Source organism: Cariama cristata, unplaced genomic scaffold, assembly GCF_000690535.1.
Source record: "Cariama cristata isolate BGI_N322 unplaced genomic scaffold, ASM69053v1 scaffold4905, whole genome shotgun sequence".
NCBI lineage: Eukaryota > Metazoa > Chordata > Aves > Cariamiformes > Cariamidae > Cariama > Cariama cristata.
In genome coordinates, this window is record NW_009616806.1 from 54,274 (window position 1) to 73,365 (window position 19,092).

Here is a 19,092-nt window from a genome sequence, read left to right on the forward strand (position 1 = left end):
TTTTTCCTCTGCCATCTCCCCTTGCACCTGCTTAATAGTAATGATGAGGGAGAGTTATTTGTTCTTTTCAGATAGTAGGAGCAGGTAGGAACTGTTGCTCAGATCCTTGGACTTCAGCATAAACTTGGACTTGAATTTATATATGCTTGAACACAAAACAAAAAGATGGTCCTTGTCCAAGACTTTATGCCACCCTCCCTCGCTATGAGGAGGGGGAGCTGGGGACATCCAGACCCTCTTGGGGAAGTGCTTCCCAATAGAAAAGGGTTATAAACATAAGGTCTGTTATTGTATACAAGAAAAATGACTGAAACCACTTCATCTGTTCGCCAGCACCTGTGACTCTGGACAGCTGTCACAAGGAGAGACCTTATATGTGCTAGAAAGAGATACCCACAATTTCTCTTTGCTTTCTAATACACATCTGAGATTCTGGATGTTAAAGTAATGTATGGTATCAGGAATGTTAAGGAAGTAGTCTTCTGTATGTACAGCCAGCTGCATGAGGGGACACAAGGGAGTTAAAAGTATGTCCCTAAAATATTAATGGAATCTGACCATTTAAAGGGCTCATTCTCCTCGATTGCACACTCTGTTTGAACTTAATCCCATCCAACCTGCCCCTAAAAGTCCTTCCTAAACTATTGTTCCACTCACCTTCTTTCAGAACCTGCCTTTTTTCTGGCTTCCCTGGCAGAGCTTGCATACACTGTTAGCCTGTCAGCTGAAAGACAGCCAGTAAATCTTGAAGGGAGCTAGGATGAGGTATGGTTCCCTAAAAATTGGGGGGCTCGTCTTTTTCAGTGCCCAACTCCTATGGAAGCTGGTTTGGGAAGTAAATACCTATATGTCTTTGTGGAGGAGTCCTCAAGTCCCTCAGCAAAAAGATGAAGGCACATGCCTGGAAGGCACAGAGAAAGGTTTGATTTGTAGATTCTGGAGAATCTTAGTAAGGGACACTTAGCAGCATGGGGTCTCATCTCTGTACTCTGTCACTCCCTTCCATGCGCTGCTGTATCCTTTTTTCTAAAAGCCACCAACCCTCACTGGATCAATGAGGCCTGATCAATTGTTTTTCCCTCTGAATTATCCATATGGGGTTGTTAGCTGGCAGAAAACAAGAGGCAGCTTTCTGTCTGTTTACTGTAAAGAAAGCAAAGCTAACTACAGGAGGGGACGGGCTGCAGGATATTTACTGTCAATACAGCCAGAGAGAGAGAGAGGAGATATAAGGAGAGGGGAGGAGAGAGGAGCAGAGGCTGCAGACTGCAACCCAAATTAATGATCCGAGTGTAAAAATACCCATGCAGTTTCAGACGAAAAGTGGGTGGATTGAAGTCAACATGCGATAGCTGAGAGTGTTTAACAAATGGTTTAGTGAAGGGCTAGCGAGGCAGGGAAGTACTTGTGGCACACAGAATAATAATGCTGTGCATGAGCGTACCGAATCTGCATTGCAATCCAAAAGGCACTTCCAGATCTGCCCTGAGACAGAGCAGTAGCTGGGATATTTTTGTGTGTGCCTGCATGCCAAACCCACCATTTAAAAGTAATAAGATTAATAATAATGATTGAGCTTAGAAAATAATAATTGGAGCTAGTTTTCCAAAGCAGCTGGATGTCACCATTGTAACTCAGACCAGAAAAACAGTTTAAAAATAGGCATACTTCCTTGCTTCTCTCTCCTCTTCTTCATCCACAGAGGAATTAGGTGACCAGAGCTTCACAGGGCAAGAAGGCTCTGAGCAGCTCACTCTGAGTGTCCCTCTGCTTCCAGGAGCAGGTGAACAAGTGAAGAGTGAATTCACACTTTAGAGAGCAGCGAAGACCATCTTGCCATGAAACCATTCACAGATGAAGATGTAGAAATCTACATCCAGAGCAAGGTAAGGCTTTATCTGTCCAGATTTTCTGTCTCCCACACTAGGTGTTGATTCTGAAGGGTGCCAAACTTGACAGTTAGTTGCTTGCCTGCTGTCTTCATTTCTGAGACAAGATTGGGTGAAGTTTCATGAGAACTGTATTTCTAATGAGATTTCTAGGTTTCTGTTGCAGAATGTTATCAGGCATCTCAGCTGGTAGCCTAATTTTTTGAGGTGCTTGTCCTCCTCTTAAGATGTCCTGAATTTTTGCTCCTGATCTGGAATTCCAGGTGTGAGACTAGCTGTAATTGCCAGCATTTCATCTAAGGAAAGGTTTTTGCATCTCTCCCTGTCCAGGGATCTTGGCTTGACAGAAAGACGACTGAAACCACACCAGGAGTTGCCTCTAAGAAAGATGCATGTAGGAACTAGAGAGAACGAGACAGATATTGTTAGAATCAGTCTGTCACCTCAGCTAAGGTTACTTCTCTATATACCATGATTAAAATAACATGTCTTATTAGGACATGCAAGCTGGAACTACATTTTCTGTTTTATGAGATATTCCAGCACTCCATTTTTTTCCCCCATTATGAAATGAAGTAAAACAGAATAAAATCATCAATGAAATGATACTGTTTAATAAAAGTAACTTTAAGTGAGCCATAACATTTTTTTAAAGCTGACATATTTCATCACAGTACTTAGCTAGATCCTCTTTTATAGTCTGCTTTCCCCAACAAGATGCAAGACACCAAAGTGAAAAATAATTTCAAAATGGAAAACTCTAAGTCTGTCTTTTCTGTAAAGTATGAAATACTCTAGTACCATGAAGGGGCTAGTAAGAAAGGTTTGTTTTCTCTATAGAAATGTTTTAGTGTCTAGTAGGTTTATTTCTGTGAGAACTTTCATTTTCAGCCATGCAGTGTTGTGCACTGGAAAATAAGTCCATCAGAATCTGTTCAGTGAGCTATAATAGTGAACACTTCTCTGAAGGTTTATAAAGCAAAGCTACAAAGGAAGGAACAGAGGGAAGCCATGCACAGGAAGATGCTCATATGACAGCCATAAGTACAGAGAACAGAAGCAGAGTGTAGTTACGTGAGGCTCATAGTTGCCAATATTTTAGGTTCTACTGGAAGTCTGTTTTCTAGCATCCCTCCAGCTCTGATGGATTTCTAGTTTCTGCCTGCTCCTGAGTCTCCTGTCCAAGTGAGGCTGCCTAAACTTCAGGCAACCCCGGTTCTCCTTGTCAAATGCTGCCTGTTTTTGAAAATAGGTCAACCACCTGGTGCGATGAATCTCTATGATACCAAAGATCTCTTCATTAAGCCACTTAGCAAAGGAAAAACTCAAGTGCGTATGGAGTGGATGTGACTGGATAAATAAGAACAAACCGAAATGTTCTTAATGTCCAGTAAATCCTAGTCCTGCTTCCTTCCTCCATAGTAAAACCTTAACTGACCTTATTCTGGTTTTGTGCATTTGTTTTGGTATGATTTCCAAAGCTAAGGCCTGGTAAGGGGAATGCCGGCAGGTGGTAGAAGTGGCTGTCCAACAAAGAGCTTGTTCTGTCTCTTCTCCCAACATGTTTGTACTGGTGCTAAAGACAATTTATATAAATGCCTTGGCTCTTCAGAAGCTGCATTCACTCACTCATATTCTGTCTTCTGATTTTCATGCTTTCCCTTCTGTAGGGAGGTTTTATCTTCCAATAGCATGATTAGGGAGCTAATTATGGTTAGCAAGTGTTAGCACCATCTGTCACATGCCCTTTGTTCTTTTTATCCCTGCCCCAGTGATGAGTACATGCAGAAAGAGGTCTTTAGTGGTACCTCCCTTCATAGGTTTTCTGAGTCTATATTCTCTTAAAGATTTCATGACAACTGCTATATCCTAGCCAGTAGGTGATGAAGGCACAATTAAATGAGGCCAGGCTGGGTTGGATGGATTCTCCAGGGTTGCTGGAGGTGGCAGAAAGTGTTTCTAGCAGGTGCCTCTTAGAGAGAACGTAGCATGAACAATGCTTACAGAGGCACTCTTAGATTTCTATTTGAGCTGACCCCCAGTGATTGTATATTTTCAACAGGAAAAGTATGCTTTTTGTGTCTAAAAGCTCTTAGAGGTGGACAACTTTCTCTACCACTCGTACCGTTTGCTTGTTGGAGAAACCATTAGGTATCTTGTTGAGCAAGTCAAACTTATTGGACTGCTCTAAGGAGTTCTTCTGGATGAGCAAAAACATGGCAGAGAAAATAGCTATAGCTACAGATGGAGAAGTGCCATAAATGAAAACTGAGATGAGGAGGTGAAAATGAACATGGGCTAAAATTTTTCAGTGTAAATTTTCTTTACAAAAAAAGAAGTACACGGAAGCCAGCTAAAACTGATCTCAAAGAACAAGGATGAATTGGAATGAGGAGGAGGGTGAATTACTAGGGAAATTAAAGGGTATTATATAAACATAAGGGACTATGCATTGTTAACATAACAAAGACTCAGGATGTCAAGGGTAGATGAGAGACCAGCGAAGGGAATATGATACTGCTGTCTGATGTATTTCCCCCTTCCAAAAACTATTCAGGCTTAGTAAAAATACTGTTGACTTTGTTGGCTGAGGTATTCAAACTCTGCTCATCTTCAAGTTCAGTGTTAGTCAATTGCTATTCATTGGTTAGTTGTAGGCAAGCGCTAGTCCTTTTTAGTCCATTGTGTGGTCCATTGTGAAGAAGTGAATCTATTTGTGACCTCCCAGGGCTTGAGGACACATTTCAACACACTTACCTGTTTTTTCTGACAGTTCAACATTTGACATAAAGGTGTTCAAAAGGACTTTTAGTGAAGTGCTTGTCAGTGGTATTTTCTAAAAGGGAGAAGGGTGTTATTTAGATGCTGAAGAAGATGCTAAGCAAGCAGGACACAGGAGGTTTAGAATAGAATCACAGAATGGTGATATAGGTTCGGGTGGGTTTTCATTTTTGATCTAGGTGTTTCAAACCTCCCATCTGTTTCTGAATTTTTTTTTCTTGCCTGCAAACAATGAGATTTAGTAGAATATGGTGAGGAAAAAGAAAAACCAAGAAGAAATCAAAGCAAAAATTGCAACCAAATGAGATAAAGCATTAGGATGCAAAAAAGGACAGTAAACAGTCTTCATATCTCACTCTGGATAGGTAATTCTGGATGAATAAGTAATGAAGAATATGTTCATGAACTTTGTTAACAGTAGCTGAATCTCCTTCTCATTTTGGTAAATATGTAAGGATCTTTGGGAAATATTTAAATGTCCCTTACTAACATGGTTCCTTCATGTTCTTCCAGTTGAATCTCCTTGTTTGGATTCTGACCATCCCATTATGCTTCATTCATTTTCAGTCGTATGTGAAGGTTCAGGTTCATCTTACATTTTTCTGAGTTGTCCATCCTTCACCTCAGTCCTTCCAAGACTCAGACCTTCCAGTGAAAGAATTTTCAATAAATAATTATGCTACCACTGCTTGTATTGAAGAATTATCCATCAAGTCACACAAACACCTAGTCACCAATGGGACCAGCTTTGGAAAGACACTTTCTCACCATTCAGGAGTAGACGGTCATCTGTACTTCAGATATAAAGATAGTATGGATACTTTCAACATATAATATAGGCATCTAAATGCTGCCACATACACCTGCAACCTGACTAATGCACAGAGTATATGTAATTCTTCAAGTCTTGTCAGCTCTTGGTATGAAACATATCCTGGCTCTGAGAATGGCTAGTATATGCAGGGGAATAACTGGATATTCTGCATCAAACAGATAAAGAATGAGACTGTAGCTGGTTGATGGCAAATTTATCCATGTAATGAACTCTTCCCCTTCCATCCAATGGTATTGGCATGGAAATATCAATTAATGGTCAGCAGTCTTGAGTACTGGCCCTTCGGTGTTTACCAGCTCTGTCTCATGGTAAGTTGGTTGTAACACATAAGGAATGATAAGTTTTATTCCCAGTGCAGCACAGGCACAAGTCTTTCGGACGGCTTTAAGTTGATTGTCTGTTTTCCACTGGAGACAAAGCCTGCAGTTACCTATAATATGAAGTGTCTTTCTTGGAACTGACAGGTAGAACAGCGACATTACCTGGTTTCCAAAGCGGTGGAGGAGGTGCAGAAAATCATCCAGCAACTGACTGCAGAAATTAGCTATAAGGCCACGCGATTCCAGGCTATCTCCAACTCTGGCATTCACAATGAGAATATTAAGGTATGAACAAGAGCTCTAATATACTCTCTGGCAGCTTGTGGGCAATCAATAAGTGATTTCTCCATTGTGTAAGTGTTTGTATGGACAGGTACCTCACCCAGAATGCCACAGATGATGCGTTGATGCTTCACTGTGGAAGTTCCAGTGACTGACTGGGTCATAGGGACTTACTCATGGACACTTTACAACTAGAGGAACATCAGAGAGGGCTGGGTAAATCAGGCAGAGCCTCTTTTTACAGCTGCTGTTTTTACAAAGAGCATCTATTGCCAGAGCTGTCAATCTGCAAGCAGAAGCCAAAGCTCTTTCGGAGACAGAAATAAAAACTTGTATAGCAGTAACATAAGAAGAAAAAAATGCTCATGCCTTCATGAGCTGTGACTCATATTTTTCACAGGTGGAAAACCTGTCAACTCACTGAAAAAAGAAAAAAAAATAAAATCCTTCTTCTGCTATGAACATTAGAAAGCTCCTTCAGAAAAATATGTTTTTTCTTGGTCATGGATTGGAACTTCTTTTTTACTGGGAAGAAATATACTTATTACTGGGAGAAGTTAAATGCCTCCCCATTTTAGACCATCAAATACCAAAATAATAATGTCCTGTCCCAGCTGTGACAGGAGAACACTGGTTATTTCCTGTGACTATTTAACACAATAACTAGTGTAAGGATATAAGAAACAATCATAGCAATGGTAACTTCAGATGAAAATGATCTTTTTCATCTGAACTAGTTTACGTACTCTAGCAATGTCAACCCTTATAGTAAAATGCAGCCAATTACAGATCAAAACACAGCCAACATGTAAAGCATGACACAACTTTTGCAGCTGTCTGGGATTGAAAGGGAAGAACTTTGTGTGTATCAAGCTGCTGGAAGGGTATGGAGGTGGAGGCAGGATATAATCATCCAGGCTGAAATGTGGCTGTTGCCCTGGGGAGAGGCACATGCAGTTTTATATCTTTTTCTGGAATTTTGCATATCCCAGGACATGAGGTCTTGCCAATAGGAATGACCACAGTGACTTAAAATGCTGCCACATTCTGGTCGACATCTTCCTTAGTGCCGTAGTCTGCCATCCACTCTCATACTGGAACAAACCTGCTTCGCTAATGAGGTCTGACAAGACCAGGGTCAGGATAAAATTGCTGTTCTGGAAAACAAAGCAGACAAAACCAAGGCGATCTATTCTGAGCAGTAATTTGGTATTATGGTAGGCTGACCTGAAAAACTTCTGCTTAAAAGAAATCTTCAAAATGTATTTTCTTAAAAAGTAGCAGATTTGTTATTCGTACTTAACTGAACCCTGTGCTATAAATCTGTGGAAGTGACACTAGGAGGGCCTGGCTAACTTTGTCCTGTAGGTATGGGGCAGCAAAGAATGGGTTAATAAGAAAATTTTTTGGCTTGGGCTGTTCTGCTTCCAAAAAATAGAATCTTTAATATCGTAATATCATTGCTGACATAACTCAACCTAGAGGAGACTTGTGTCAAGGGAAACCCAATGTATTAACTATTCTGTGTTTAATTTTGCAACATCTTTTTTCTGTCAATTAAATTTACAGTGACTTTTTGGAACTTTCAGCTTCTGGTTAAAAGGAATTAATTTAACATGACGAGGGGTCTAGATTTGTTAAGAAGCTACAAGCCTCCATCTAAATATGCAGGTCTGGGTGGGGAATATATAAAAGTCATTAGATATTCAATTTTTTTCAGTAACCCAGGGACAGAAAGTCAAAATCTTGAATAAAAAACTTGAAATAAAATTCAGATGGACAAAATGGAATATTTTTATTTTTAAAATTTTCAGTGTTTGTTTTAGTTGTGGCCCACCATTTTTTCAGCTGTCAACTGTGCAGGGCTGATGCAAAAGCTGTGGAGGCTTCAGTAAAGCATAACGAGCAGGTTAGTGTCCAGAGTAATTACTAGTACAGCACTGCCCAACAGCATTGCCAAGTGTTTAACTCTGTAATCATGGCGGGGGCGAGGGGCGGATTTTCCCTTAACAAATAGACTCTAAGGAAGGTTGCAGCTCTGCTCTGTGAATAAATGACCTTGCACATGCTTTCTCTCTGTTCTGTGTACTTCTTGTTTTCCTTTCTGCTTCTCTCAGGATCAGCCAGCTTTACTGGCCAAGTGGTCAGCTATGCTTCGGGGGAAGCGCCCATTCCACCCATCCATCCAGGTACAAAGCCTTCCTGCCACCTGGTGCCTGCCGGTCCGTGTGCCTGCTTCCTCCTCACCCACCCTCTTCTCCAGACAACTTCACCCACCTAACCGATCCTCCCATGACTGTTTCATCCTTTCCCCAAGAGACTTGCTTTTTTGCTCAAAGCGTAAATATTTTATTTCTAACCTAATGCTTCTGCCTCCCTGGGATATCCTGGCCAGGATCTCAAGAATGAGGCTGTATTTAATTTGCCCAGCATACTGCAGGCAGGTTTTTAATACAGCAGAATTGGCCATAAGTTACACACACCAGCATTTGGGGCTCTTGTTCAAGCCTGTGACTTGCTGCGGCCCGTGGTCTACATAACCACGGAAAGTCTGTGCTGATAAGGCAGGTCTGAGGTCAAGCTAGGACCACTCATCGGGGTTCAGGATCAGGCCCAGTGACAATAACCAGGGTCAGATGCAGTCTTTTGATTGCTGGGCAAGTCCATAGTGGCCAAGTAGGTCTGAGGCCAGGCTGGGAAGGCAGTCTGCAGTTAGGACAAGGTATATGGCCAGGCACAGGCATAGCTGTGACATGGCTGGAGACTAGCACTTCTACAACATAGCCCAGCACTGAGTTGAAATGGGGGTCCCAGGCCCATGGGCAGAAGGTGTGGGTAGAAGCCCCAGAAAGGCTGCTCAGGGCCATCAAAGCCTGTTAGTGCCCTCAGGACCCTGGCACCTTTTTAACATTTTAAATCAGTTGAGCTACCAGGAAGGCCACCAGAATGTTTTGGATTATTACAGGAGAGTGATAAAGGCGTTTTATTCACCTCAAGATAACCACCTTGCAGCAACAGCTGTCACTTCACATCCTGCTTGTGCAGCAGCTTCACCTTATTCATGCCAGTGTAAGTTAGGCTTGGTAGCAAGTGGAGCTGAAAAGCTTCCAAGTCAACACGGTAGAATTCTGAAGGAGTTTGGGCACACTCTCTGAATACCTGGAGCCATGATCGCCAAATGCTTCCAAACTAGTGTTTGGAGATGCCCTGGGACAGTAGGAGGTTTCATGGTACTTGTGTCATCTTATTCACCTCTGCAAATAGTGGTTCAGCACTGGTTTTATTGGAAAACGGGCATTCCCAAAGTGAGGCCAATTACTGTCTTGCAAACAAGCCTGTTTGTGGGTTTGTTACCCATTGGCTACTGTTTCTGTCCTTAACACTGTTTCTGGCTTCTGCTCAGCTGGAGACGGAGTTTCACAGTGTGGCTCACCAAGACCTGGGTTTATTTCTGAGAGTGGCACTGCCTGTGTAGGCTCAGGCGTGTCACTTGCCTCACATCTCTGTCTCTTAAAGGACAGTCATGCAGAGTGAAACACTTGTAAAATGAATGGGCCATAGCCTTATTTTACTAATGTCTGTAGTGGACTTTGAAAGAGATCAGAAAAGTGCACTTTTTGTTATAGTTATTACTACTGTTGAGCTCTAGGCTTATCTCTAGTAACTGTTCTGAGGTAATAACTTGCACTATTTTGTTTCCCTTTGCTGGATCTTCAGACGTACTCTCTGATGCTTTTCTGCTCCTTGGAAGCTGCTAGTTATTACATCTCATGCAATTGCAGAATAGAAATAACAAGGAATGAGGGAACCATGGCAGATGTGGTGGCAAATCAGTCAGTGCACTCTTGTCTTCTGTGGGCCATGGCTGTCACATCAGGCTCCTTTTAAGACAATTTTCTTTTAGTCTGCGTACCTCCAAAGTAACCCTCAGACAGGCATGGAACAGGTCCTGACTGTATTCAATTGCTCCCATCATAACATGGCCTTTCCTTCTCTCCAAAGCCCACAGTTTTACCTGTTACTTCCTTAACCCTCTTTTTCGTACTTCAGGCTCATGGATCTGCCCTTGCCTCCTCTCTCCATCTCTCTGCACTCTCCTAGGTCTTAGCACCCAGCCAATTCCTCATCACAGTCCCTCTGCGTGGCCTGTCTGGGTACAGGGAATGCCAGGTACGGCACTGGCGTTACTACACCGTGCATGGAGCCAAGCTGCTCTCCTCCGTGCGGGACCCTGAGGAATTGCATCAATGGCTAGAGGTGGAGCAGTTCTCAAAAAGCCTTCAGCAGTGGCATGAAACGGATGTGAACATCGAAGGTGATCTCGTTCCAGCCAAAGTCCTTATCGTCTTCCGGGAGCTGGTGGAGAAGTCGATTATCTCCTGTAACCTCTCCAGTGAGTTTAGTGGGGACAGGTATAAGGGGAACTGGCTATCTTCTGCAGCTGATAGAGAGAAACCATCACACACACAAAGTGTTTGTTTGGTGCACATGATCAGAAGTTAAAAAACAACAAACCCCTCCAAAATCAGGGAACCTTTAGCCCATTGCAGTGATGCATGTAGACCTGCATTGAAGATAGAATTAGCCAAGATGTTACTCCTTTCTTAGGAATTTGGGTAGGGTCTCCAGCAACATCACCCCCACAGTTCAACCAAGATGCAACCCACATTTTCAGAATATTTAGGGATTTGTTTGGGAAAAACCCTTTTCTACTACAGCACCTGCGATATATCTAGACTATCAAGGAAGATAGTATTGGAAAATTGGATACACGGAAGGTGCGTAAGTCAAAGGAGAAAGTACTTGAAGTTGCATATAGGGCAGATAATACTCTGAGGAAACCTTAGCTGCCTGTAGCTTTCCGTCATGGGACAGTGGGAACTAAGTAGAAGGACTTCTACTTAAGCAAAGTCTGTTGGACAAGTGCTCTTTTCCCCAATGTCCAGGCTACTCCAGTCCTGTGCAGCAGAACTAGACTCAGGAAGTTTGCTTTCAGTAGTGGTGCTGATCCCTCTGTGAGCAATCCGAAGTGCCTCTTTATTTCCTGTGGCTATTTATACTGGAAGTGCTGATCACTGACATAACGCAATCAGTGACATAATGCAATCAGTGGTGCATGCAACATGCCTTCATAGCTGCAACATCTGTAGCAAGATGCTGCCTGAACAGCGACCGTCATGCTTAATTCTGGGCATCCTAGAGGCGTGTTATAAACTTCAGCTAATGAACACTTGGCTTGGTCCAGGCTAAATAGTCTATGTCCATCTTTTCACATTAAGATACTGTGACATGATCAAATCCAAACTGTGGTGCCTCTTCTCATAGCACGTTTCCAGGATGACTTTACTCATAGTCAACCTGTTACGACTTTTCTGCATTCCAGCCATTTCCACTCATCTGATTGCACTCAGAATTTTAGTCACAGGAGAAAACATGCTAAAGTCAAGCTCAGCTAGATCATTGCATTCTTCCAGGAAATATTTGTTATCATAGAAATGGAAAGGTTGATGGGAATGAAATTTCACCATTGAGGCTCACAGAAAAGACCAGATGGAATGGGCTTGTGTCTGAAGGTTTACTTCTGTGGAAGTCGTTGTGTTGAAGTGAAAACCTGCCATTGTGTCTAGCAGCAGTACATCAAGTTGTTGAGCCAGGAGAGATATTTGTAAGGGACCCAGGGGGTGATGATTTGGGCTGATGATTCTGACGCCATTTTTGTAAGGCCAGCTGGGAGGAGACTGACACAGAAGAGATGAGCTAAGATGAAGTCAGGAGGAGTAATTACCATTTTTGTTCATTTCTGTGAAGAATGAACTTCCTTCATCCCACAGTACAACTGAGGTTACAGAAAAAAATTAATTGCTTCCCTATTTTTTTAATTCTTTGAGCACCAGCAAAACCAGAGTTTTTGAGATGTCTCACTTTTCATTGGTAGCACAATTCCCATGCTTTTGGAAATGCTGTGACTGTATTTACATGCTGACACAGCGGTTGCTCTAATGCTTTTCAGCTGCTAGGGATCCCTGCTGAGGGCTTGGGAGCAGTACAGTTACTGTTTTGGTACCAGCCTTGGCTCAGCAGGGAAATAACATGCAGATTTTACTGAGGGTTACGAAGTTCTGATTGGGGTGGACTCCACTATTTGCAAGGTAATTCACCCCTGTGCTTCCTGGAGGAGATGCTGAATTACCATTGGATGCAGGCAGATATTTCCTGCAGAACAGGAAGATGTTCCTGCAGAACATCTTTCCTGTAGAAGATGTTCATCACTGTCTTTTCAAGTCTGTTGTGTGGGCTCCTTGTGGAATTGCTCCTTAGCCCATGCCAGTCAAAATGAAGTGGGTTAACATACTGCCACTTAACCTGCTTATGGTAATCTGCTCTGTCTTTTACTTCAGTAGGTTAGAGCATGACCACACAATTGGCTCAGCTGGCAAAGTTGAAGGGACAGTGATCCTGGCAGACTGACAGGGAAAGCTGGGGACAGAAAGTTCTTCCATGAAAGCTGGACCAAGAGGAAACATCTCACTAAGTCCATTAGTTGCAGCTTTCATTCCTTTCTGCGCTCTTAGAGCATGTTGTTCCTGGAGATGAGCCGCTCTTCTTTCACTGAGCTTCTTTCCTCAAAGTCAACATGGAACTAACTCTTTTTGACACTTAGCAGTCCTGGTGAGGCAAGTAGTTAGCCCTTTTTGCATGACTACTCTGCAATACAGGCCATAAATTCTGACATTGTCTTCTGTGCAAGTGCACCTCCAGAAACAAAACTTACGGGTACCCCACAAAACATCCTGAATGACCGGCAAGGGTAAGTCATTTGGTGTGATCACAGGTTCTCTGAAGGAATAAGGAGCTCTTTAGATATGAAGTGTTCATCTGGTCCCCTCTAATCTGCAGTGATCTCCTTGTTGTACTGTACCATTAGAAATGTTAGGTTGCACCAGCTGTCTATCTGTATTTTTAAGAAGCTGGTCCTAGGATTTAAGAGGACCCACTGTGGAAAACAAAAGCAAGGTAACTGAGTGTAAAATTGAGAACTTAGTTGTTCCTTCATCTTCTTCCTGTTCTCATTCCCCAGAGTAGATTAAGATGATAAGTTTTTTCTTGTATTCTGCTGATAGCATTGAAGAGAAAATGTTAAGACAGAACAATAGAACTGCAAGGCCCTAGACAGCCCTTTGCTTGGCTTGTGGAAAAAGGACCTGTTCCTCTTTATTTGTCTCCTGCTGTTGCTTTACAGGTAAAGTGACGGTGCTGGAGAGCTTCAGCTCAGTGGTACGGGTGGCTGTGGAGACATCAGAATTGCAGGTCGAGGTGGAGCTGGTCCCTGCTGTGGAGATTCCAACTTGCTGGCCTGAGAAAGCCCGGTGGCCTCGTTGCCTTAAGCGTTGGCCTTCCCAAGAAAAAGTGCAGTGTGTCAAGGTGAACAGTGTAAAAATGCACTATTAACTCTGTGCTGGAATTTACCTCACAGGTGTCGTGACAATGGTTTCCCAACTGAAGGACTGCATGGCAGGCAACAGCATGGTTGGAAGGTGTATTGTCTACGAAAGCGGTATTTCAAAGTATTCTATTGGATTTTATTGGGACTTTTTTTCCCCCCGGAAGGTGTATTCTCTATGGAAGCGGTATTTCAAAGTATTCCATTGGATTTTATTGGGACTTTTTTTCCCCCTTACAGTAGTGAATTCTATGGAAGAAAAACGGAGTTAACTGTTTATTGTATGAGTCTCTTGCACACAGCTCTGCCTGTGTAGCTCAGTGCTGACGTGCATTATTCTTGCTGTTCTGCTCTGCCTCATGTAAGCCTTCTGCAAATGGGCCACTATCTTGTAGTTTTCCTTCTGGCCTAATCCCATCTTTCAAAAAGCTCATGGCTGGATTCTGGCACTCCAGCTCAGCCCCAGATGCCATGTTCCTGCAGGTCCAGTTACGCCTTCCAGCCCTGTTCCCCTGTCATGCATGACCTGCTGCTCCATGGCAAAGTGCCTGCAGAGCTGTGCCTCTGCTTTGTTAGCACTGCTGGTACTGCACCTGGTGGCTCCAGAGCTGGATCTCCTGGGAGTAAGTGATGTCAGCACATGAGGAAAGAAAACAAATTGCACAGTCATTTGACTAGGAATTAGTATCAGACCATGACCCATGTTTGCTGCCTCTGCTAACCCTGCTTAGAATACACTTTGAGAGATGTCACACATCCTTTTTGTAACATCTCTCTGTGTTGCTCAGAGAAGTTTGCCTCTGATCTGATGTCACACTTCCCCTTTTGTCCACAGTCGCTTGGTTTCGACCTTTTGGCCCGCTCCAATTATCACTGGCAGCTGTGCTTCTCCCGTGCTGAGCATATACTCATGGAAGGACTTGATGAAGATGGTGGTTGTCGCATGAAGTGCTTCAGGGTGATGAGGCAGATGAAGGAAGATGTCTGGTGTGCTGGAAATAAGCCTGTCATCACAGCTTATCACCTTCAGGTAGGCATCATCATCATACCAAGATACAGTTTCAGTATCTGTTGCAGTGGCTTCCATCCAGTAATGTCAGAATATCATGGCGTACATCACTGTAGTGTCTATGTAAGTTCTAATGTAACTGTCAAAACTGCAGTACCATTTCGTTGCTTTACAGTGGCAAGAAGTTCAGTAAATATATGTTCCAAACTTCAACAAGAAACTAAAGCCTGTGGGAACATTATGATTGCAGCAACATAAGTAATGTTAGAGTGGAGGCCCCTGCTCTGTTTTGACTTCACATAGGCATTGTAATACTGTCTTTAATTGCACAGTTACCTCCTGCTCCTTGACTATCCCAGCCATCCATATCCATCTATCTATCTAGAGGAAAATTGTACATTTGTCTTTGTGGATGTGCACCAAACAAAATGCTCTTAGATGAGCATTATTTCATGAATGAGGTGCTAACTACAGTTCTGGTGTTGTTACATCTGGGGTGTGAAGGGAAGAAAAAGGTAAAGGGGTGGTAGCATCCTCCCTGCACACACTTCAGGTTCAAGATGGCTTCAAACAACGTTTGTGAAGAAGAGACAGAAGGCTCTGCTATGACTATGTCCCCGCATTTGACAGCTGAAGACACTGATGGACCACAGGAAGCACTATTTATCAGACAGCAGAGCAATCTTGTTTTCTAGGCCTCCATCCTCTTGGAGCTGCCAGGGAGAGGCTGTTCTTCTCCTACCTTGAAGCCTCAAGCCACCAGGCTTCCACAATAGTTACTGATCTTTTGATGTCCAAAACCAGATGCAATGCCAAGATTTCTCCTAAAGAAAAGGTTGCGACCATCAAATGCTGTTATAGTCATTGGACTAATGTAAGTCAAGATGGAGTCAAAAAAGAGTTGACGAGGCTGGTTATAGCTTAGCAGAATGCAAAACTTCTTGGTGCCTGTAAGAACAACCTGGTGGAAAAACTGCAATAGGTAGTTGGAAGTGGAAAACCATTTAACCATTAGTAATGATCTCTTTTTCTGGCTGAAGGAGAAGACCGCAGGAAGTGCTGTTGCATGAATTCTTGATCAAAATAAAAAACTCTTTAGAAGCTCTTCAGTTCTTTACTGTAACTGTACTTCAGGCTTTTACTGTGAGAGAGGATTGTTTACCAGATAGAAGGAACGCTTCAACATTACTTACATTAAAAAAACCAAACAAAAACAAGAGAGAGAAACAGTCAGCAGATAAACCAGCAGTTGAGCAGATGCTAGTGCTAGGTTTCTTCACATTTTCAGGTTTCCTCTGTCAAAGGTATCCAACAACTACGATTAAACAAGACTCCATATGAAAAAAGCCCTCTATGACAGAGGAATTCCTTCCCCCAGAAGATGTGAAAGCCTTAGAGGACCGAGTAAGCGCACTCATTATGCGTACATGCATGGGAATGAAGTTCAAGATCCAGAACTCCAAAAAGACCTAGGTACATGTTGAAAGCCAACTCTATGCCTCTGGTAGACAGCTGGCAGTTAGGGAAGGCTCAGTAGATGCTGGGGATAGGTCACCTGTTTGGCACCTGACTGGAAGAGCAGCACTGTTTTCCATGCCTCCAGAAACTTCATTGCAAATGCTGTCGATGGATCTTGCTGAAGTAGTTTTAGTGTGACGAAAGGTAACTGCTCTGCAAGTCTCCAAGGAGTAGCTCTTGCAGTTACAGCTTGAATTCCTCACTATGTCTTTTGTTCCCTGGCAACATTAAAAAAAGTCTTTGTGGTTATTGCAGCTGTGAACAAAAAATTGTTCACATTTGAAAAGCGATCTGAGAAGAAATTTGTCAGAAATACAACTATTGTAAGGCCTGCTGGAGGAAAAAAACAAACCAGGCAATACAGAAGAATGTGGCTTATTTTGATGAAATTCTACCTCTGAAGAAAGAGAGGAGTTGAAGGCTGTAGTTTGGCCACATCTCACAGCATCCGTGGGTCTCTTTTTGGGTTGCTGAATCTGCAAAATAAAATTGGGATTCAGAAGACAGTAAGGAACTTAGCAGTCACCAAAATGGGTGGCTTTGTATTTTAAAAACTGATTTCAGGTTGACCAAGGCAGTCAGCGTGGCTTTTTTGGTACAGTAAGTTTAAGTACCTTGAGAAAATTCTTCTCAGTCATAGGAAAATCTGAAAAATGCAACATGGGCAGCGTAAAAATAATACTATAAGAGCAATAATCATATGCATTTTGTTATTTTAACTATGGATTTCTCGAGTGTAAAATGACATAAAATAAACTTGGGGGAATAGAATGTAGCGCATGCTGTAAGTATCGCGTGTCAGAAAAAAACAGGCTGCACTTGATGAGAAAGCATGCCCTGCACCTGCAATAGTTGCTTGGAATCTCAGTCTGTTTGGGCTGCAGATCTGTGCACATTTTCAGCACAAATACAGCTGGAGCTAACAAATAATTATTGTTAATCTGATTATTGTTCTCTCCCTTCTTGCACCTACTGACTTCTACACTTGTATAATAGGCCATTTTCTACAGCCTAAAATGTCTGGCATTTCTACAGAGGCTTCTGCTGGAGGATGGCAAATAGGCTAAGATTATTTTAGTGAGACCATTTTCCTTGGGTTCCTGGCCCAGGCAATGGAGAGGGGCTCCCCTGGGAGAGATCCTAACCAGGCTCGTCAGAGTTGTTCTGGCTGATCCCCAGAGGAGGCTTTAGTTATGATCCCTCCGTCGTAGAAATGTTAACACAGGGAGATAGCAGTGTGAATCTCTCTGATTTCCAAGGCTGTCAGGCATTTACCAGCACTAAAACTGCCTTAGTAAGCTGTGTGAGCCCTCGACAGAACCTCTAACACCTCTTCTCTCCCATCTGCTTCTTGCAGACAGTGCTATTCTGGACGTGTGAAAAATACCCACGCACCAAGGATTGGCGCTGCTTCCCTGAAGCCTTTCTGAGGCTGGTACAGAAGCTGCACAAGTGTGTAAGCCAGCACTTCCTCAAGCATTACTTTGTTAAGAACACCAATCTGCTCAAATATGCCAACACCAGTGACCTGGACCTGGTGGCCAGCAAGCTCGCAGTCTTCTTGGAGAACCCCGTCTTCTGCCTGGACTAAGGCAGGAAAAGGTCTCCTTACCCCAACCCTGAACTGATCCTTCACCTCCTTCCCCCATCTTTGGTTGTTCTTCGTGTCCTTCCAGTAGATGTTGCAGCTGGCTTTGTAAGACAGTTGGCACATGCAGCGTGAAAGAGAAGTGTCAAGCTGGCAGCAGTGGGCGGTGAAAACTGATGGGATGTATCGCTTGATGCCCAGCTGATCTAATTTGCTTTCAACAGTGACAGCCTGCCTGGAAGCTACAGCCAGTGAAACCCAACTTTCTGTGTCACTCAGAGCAGGCAACTGCCTTGTTCTCTGTCTCTAGTCTTGTGGCACCTAAGCAGAAAGACGGTGCAAAGAAGTCTCGCTCTGCTGCCTACCGGCTGTGTAACCTAGCACATGTATTGTTGCTGCCTCCCCCTTTCTCACAAGGACAGCGGGTTTAATTCCCTACTTACCTCACAGGCCAGCTCTGCAGAAGAGCAGAGGAACACTTCTGAAGTGTCCTGAAACTGGAAGCTTTCTCAGAGGCAGTTGGATGCTTCCACCTCCAATTAAATGGGATCCTGCTCCAGTACAAAGATAACCATGCTGCTAGTGTTGAATAGCTCAAGGGAAGCAAGAGGAGGAACGGTGGGTTTTGCCGCCTCCTCGTTTTTCTCTCCTCCACTTCCATTTTTCTTCCAGTTGCTTCAAATATGTTTTCTTCATGTTTGCCTTTGCCAGTTGTGTTAGTGCCATACAATCAGGGGGCTTTGCCAGAGCAGATTTCATTCCTACCCCTGGCTCCATCCAGCAGGCTGGAGGAGGTGCAGGTCTTTCCCAACCCATGTATTTTTGGGTGGTGTACAGAAGGAGACTATTTTTCAAAGGCTGTTAGCTCCAAAACCCCCAGTGCTTTTAATATTATGGATGTTTAACAAGAAAATCAGTTTTAGTGTTTCAAAAGAACAGAGTTCTAGAATTAGTATAAAGAATGTTGGGTTTAATGTTATTAAATCACTGAAATTAAACCAAAGTGGGCTTTTTTTTTTTCCTTACACCTGTGCAGGAAAGTAAATAAGTATCTCCTTTGCCAAGGGAGGTGGCAGAGACAGGATTTGCAGCCCGTACTCCAGGGAGCTGCTGCAGTTGATGGCCTGCAAGATGACTATCCGTGGCAAAGCATCTCCCCCTTGTGTCAAATTGTGGTCTAACCATACATCTTTAGCCCAGTCTCTGCTTTCTGGCTTGATTTTGTATGCAGGAGTATGTTCCTGAGTCCACGAGGCCTGATGGGATTCATCCCAGAGTACTGAAGGAGCTAGCGGATGTTATGGCTGGGCCCCTCTCGATCATCTACCAAAGGTCTTGGCGGTCTGGGGAGGTCCCTGCTGACTGGAAGCTGACCAGTGTTATTTCAATCTACAAAAAGTGCATGAGGGAAGAACCCAGTGAACGACAG

General features: G+C 43.2%; 1 protein-coding gene across 1 annotated transcript; it reads left to right on the plus strand.

The window, feature by feature from the left end:
• The first annotated feature begins 1,838 nt into the window (after positions 1–1,838).
• MAB21L3 (mab-21-like 3 (C. elegans)) lies at positions 1,839–17,752 on the plus strand. Its single transcript, XM_009700294.1, has 6 exons — positions 1,839–1,886; positions 5,970–6,110; positions 10,209–10,500; positions 13,348–13,529; positions 14,384–14,578; positions 17,433–17,752. The coding sequence occupies exons 1-6, from the start codon at positions 1,839–1,841 to the stop codon at positions 17,664–17,666; spliced, it is 1,092 nt and encodes a 363-aa protein (XP_009698596.1). The 3' UTR covers positions 17,667–17,752.
• Positions 17,753–19,092: the final 1,340 nt, after the last annotated feature.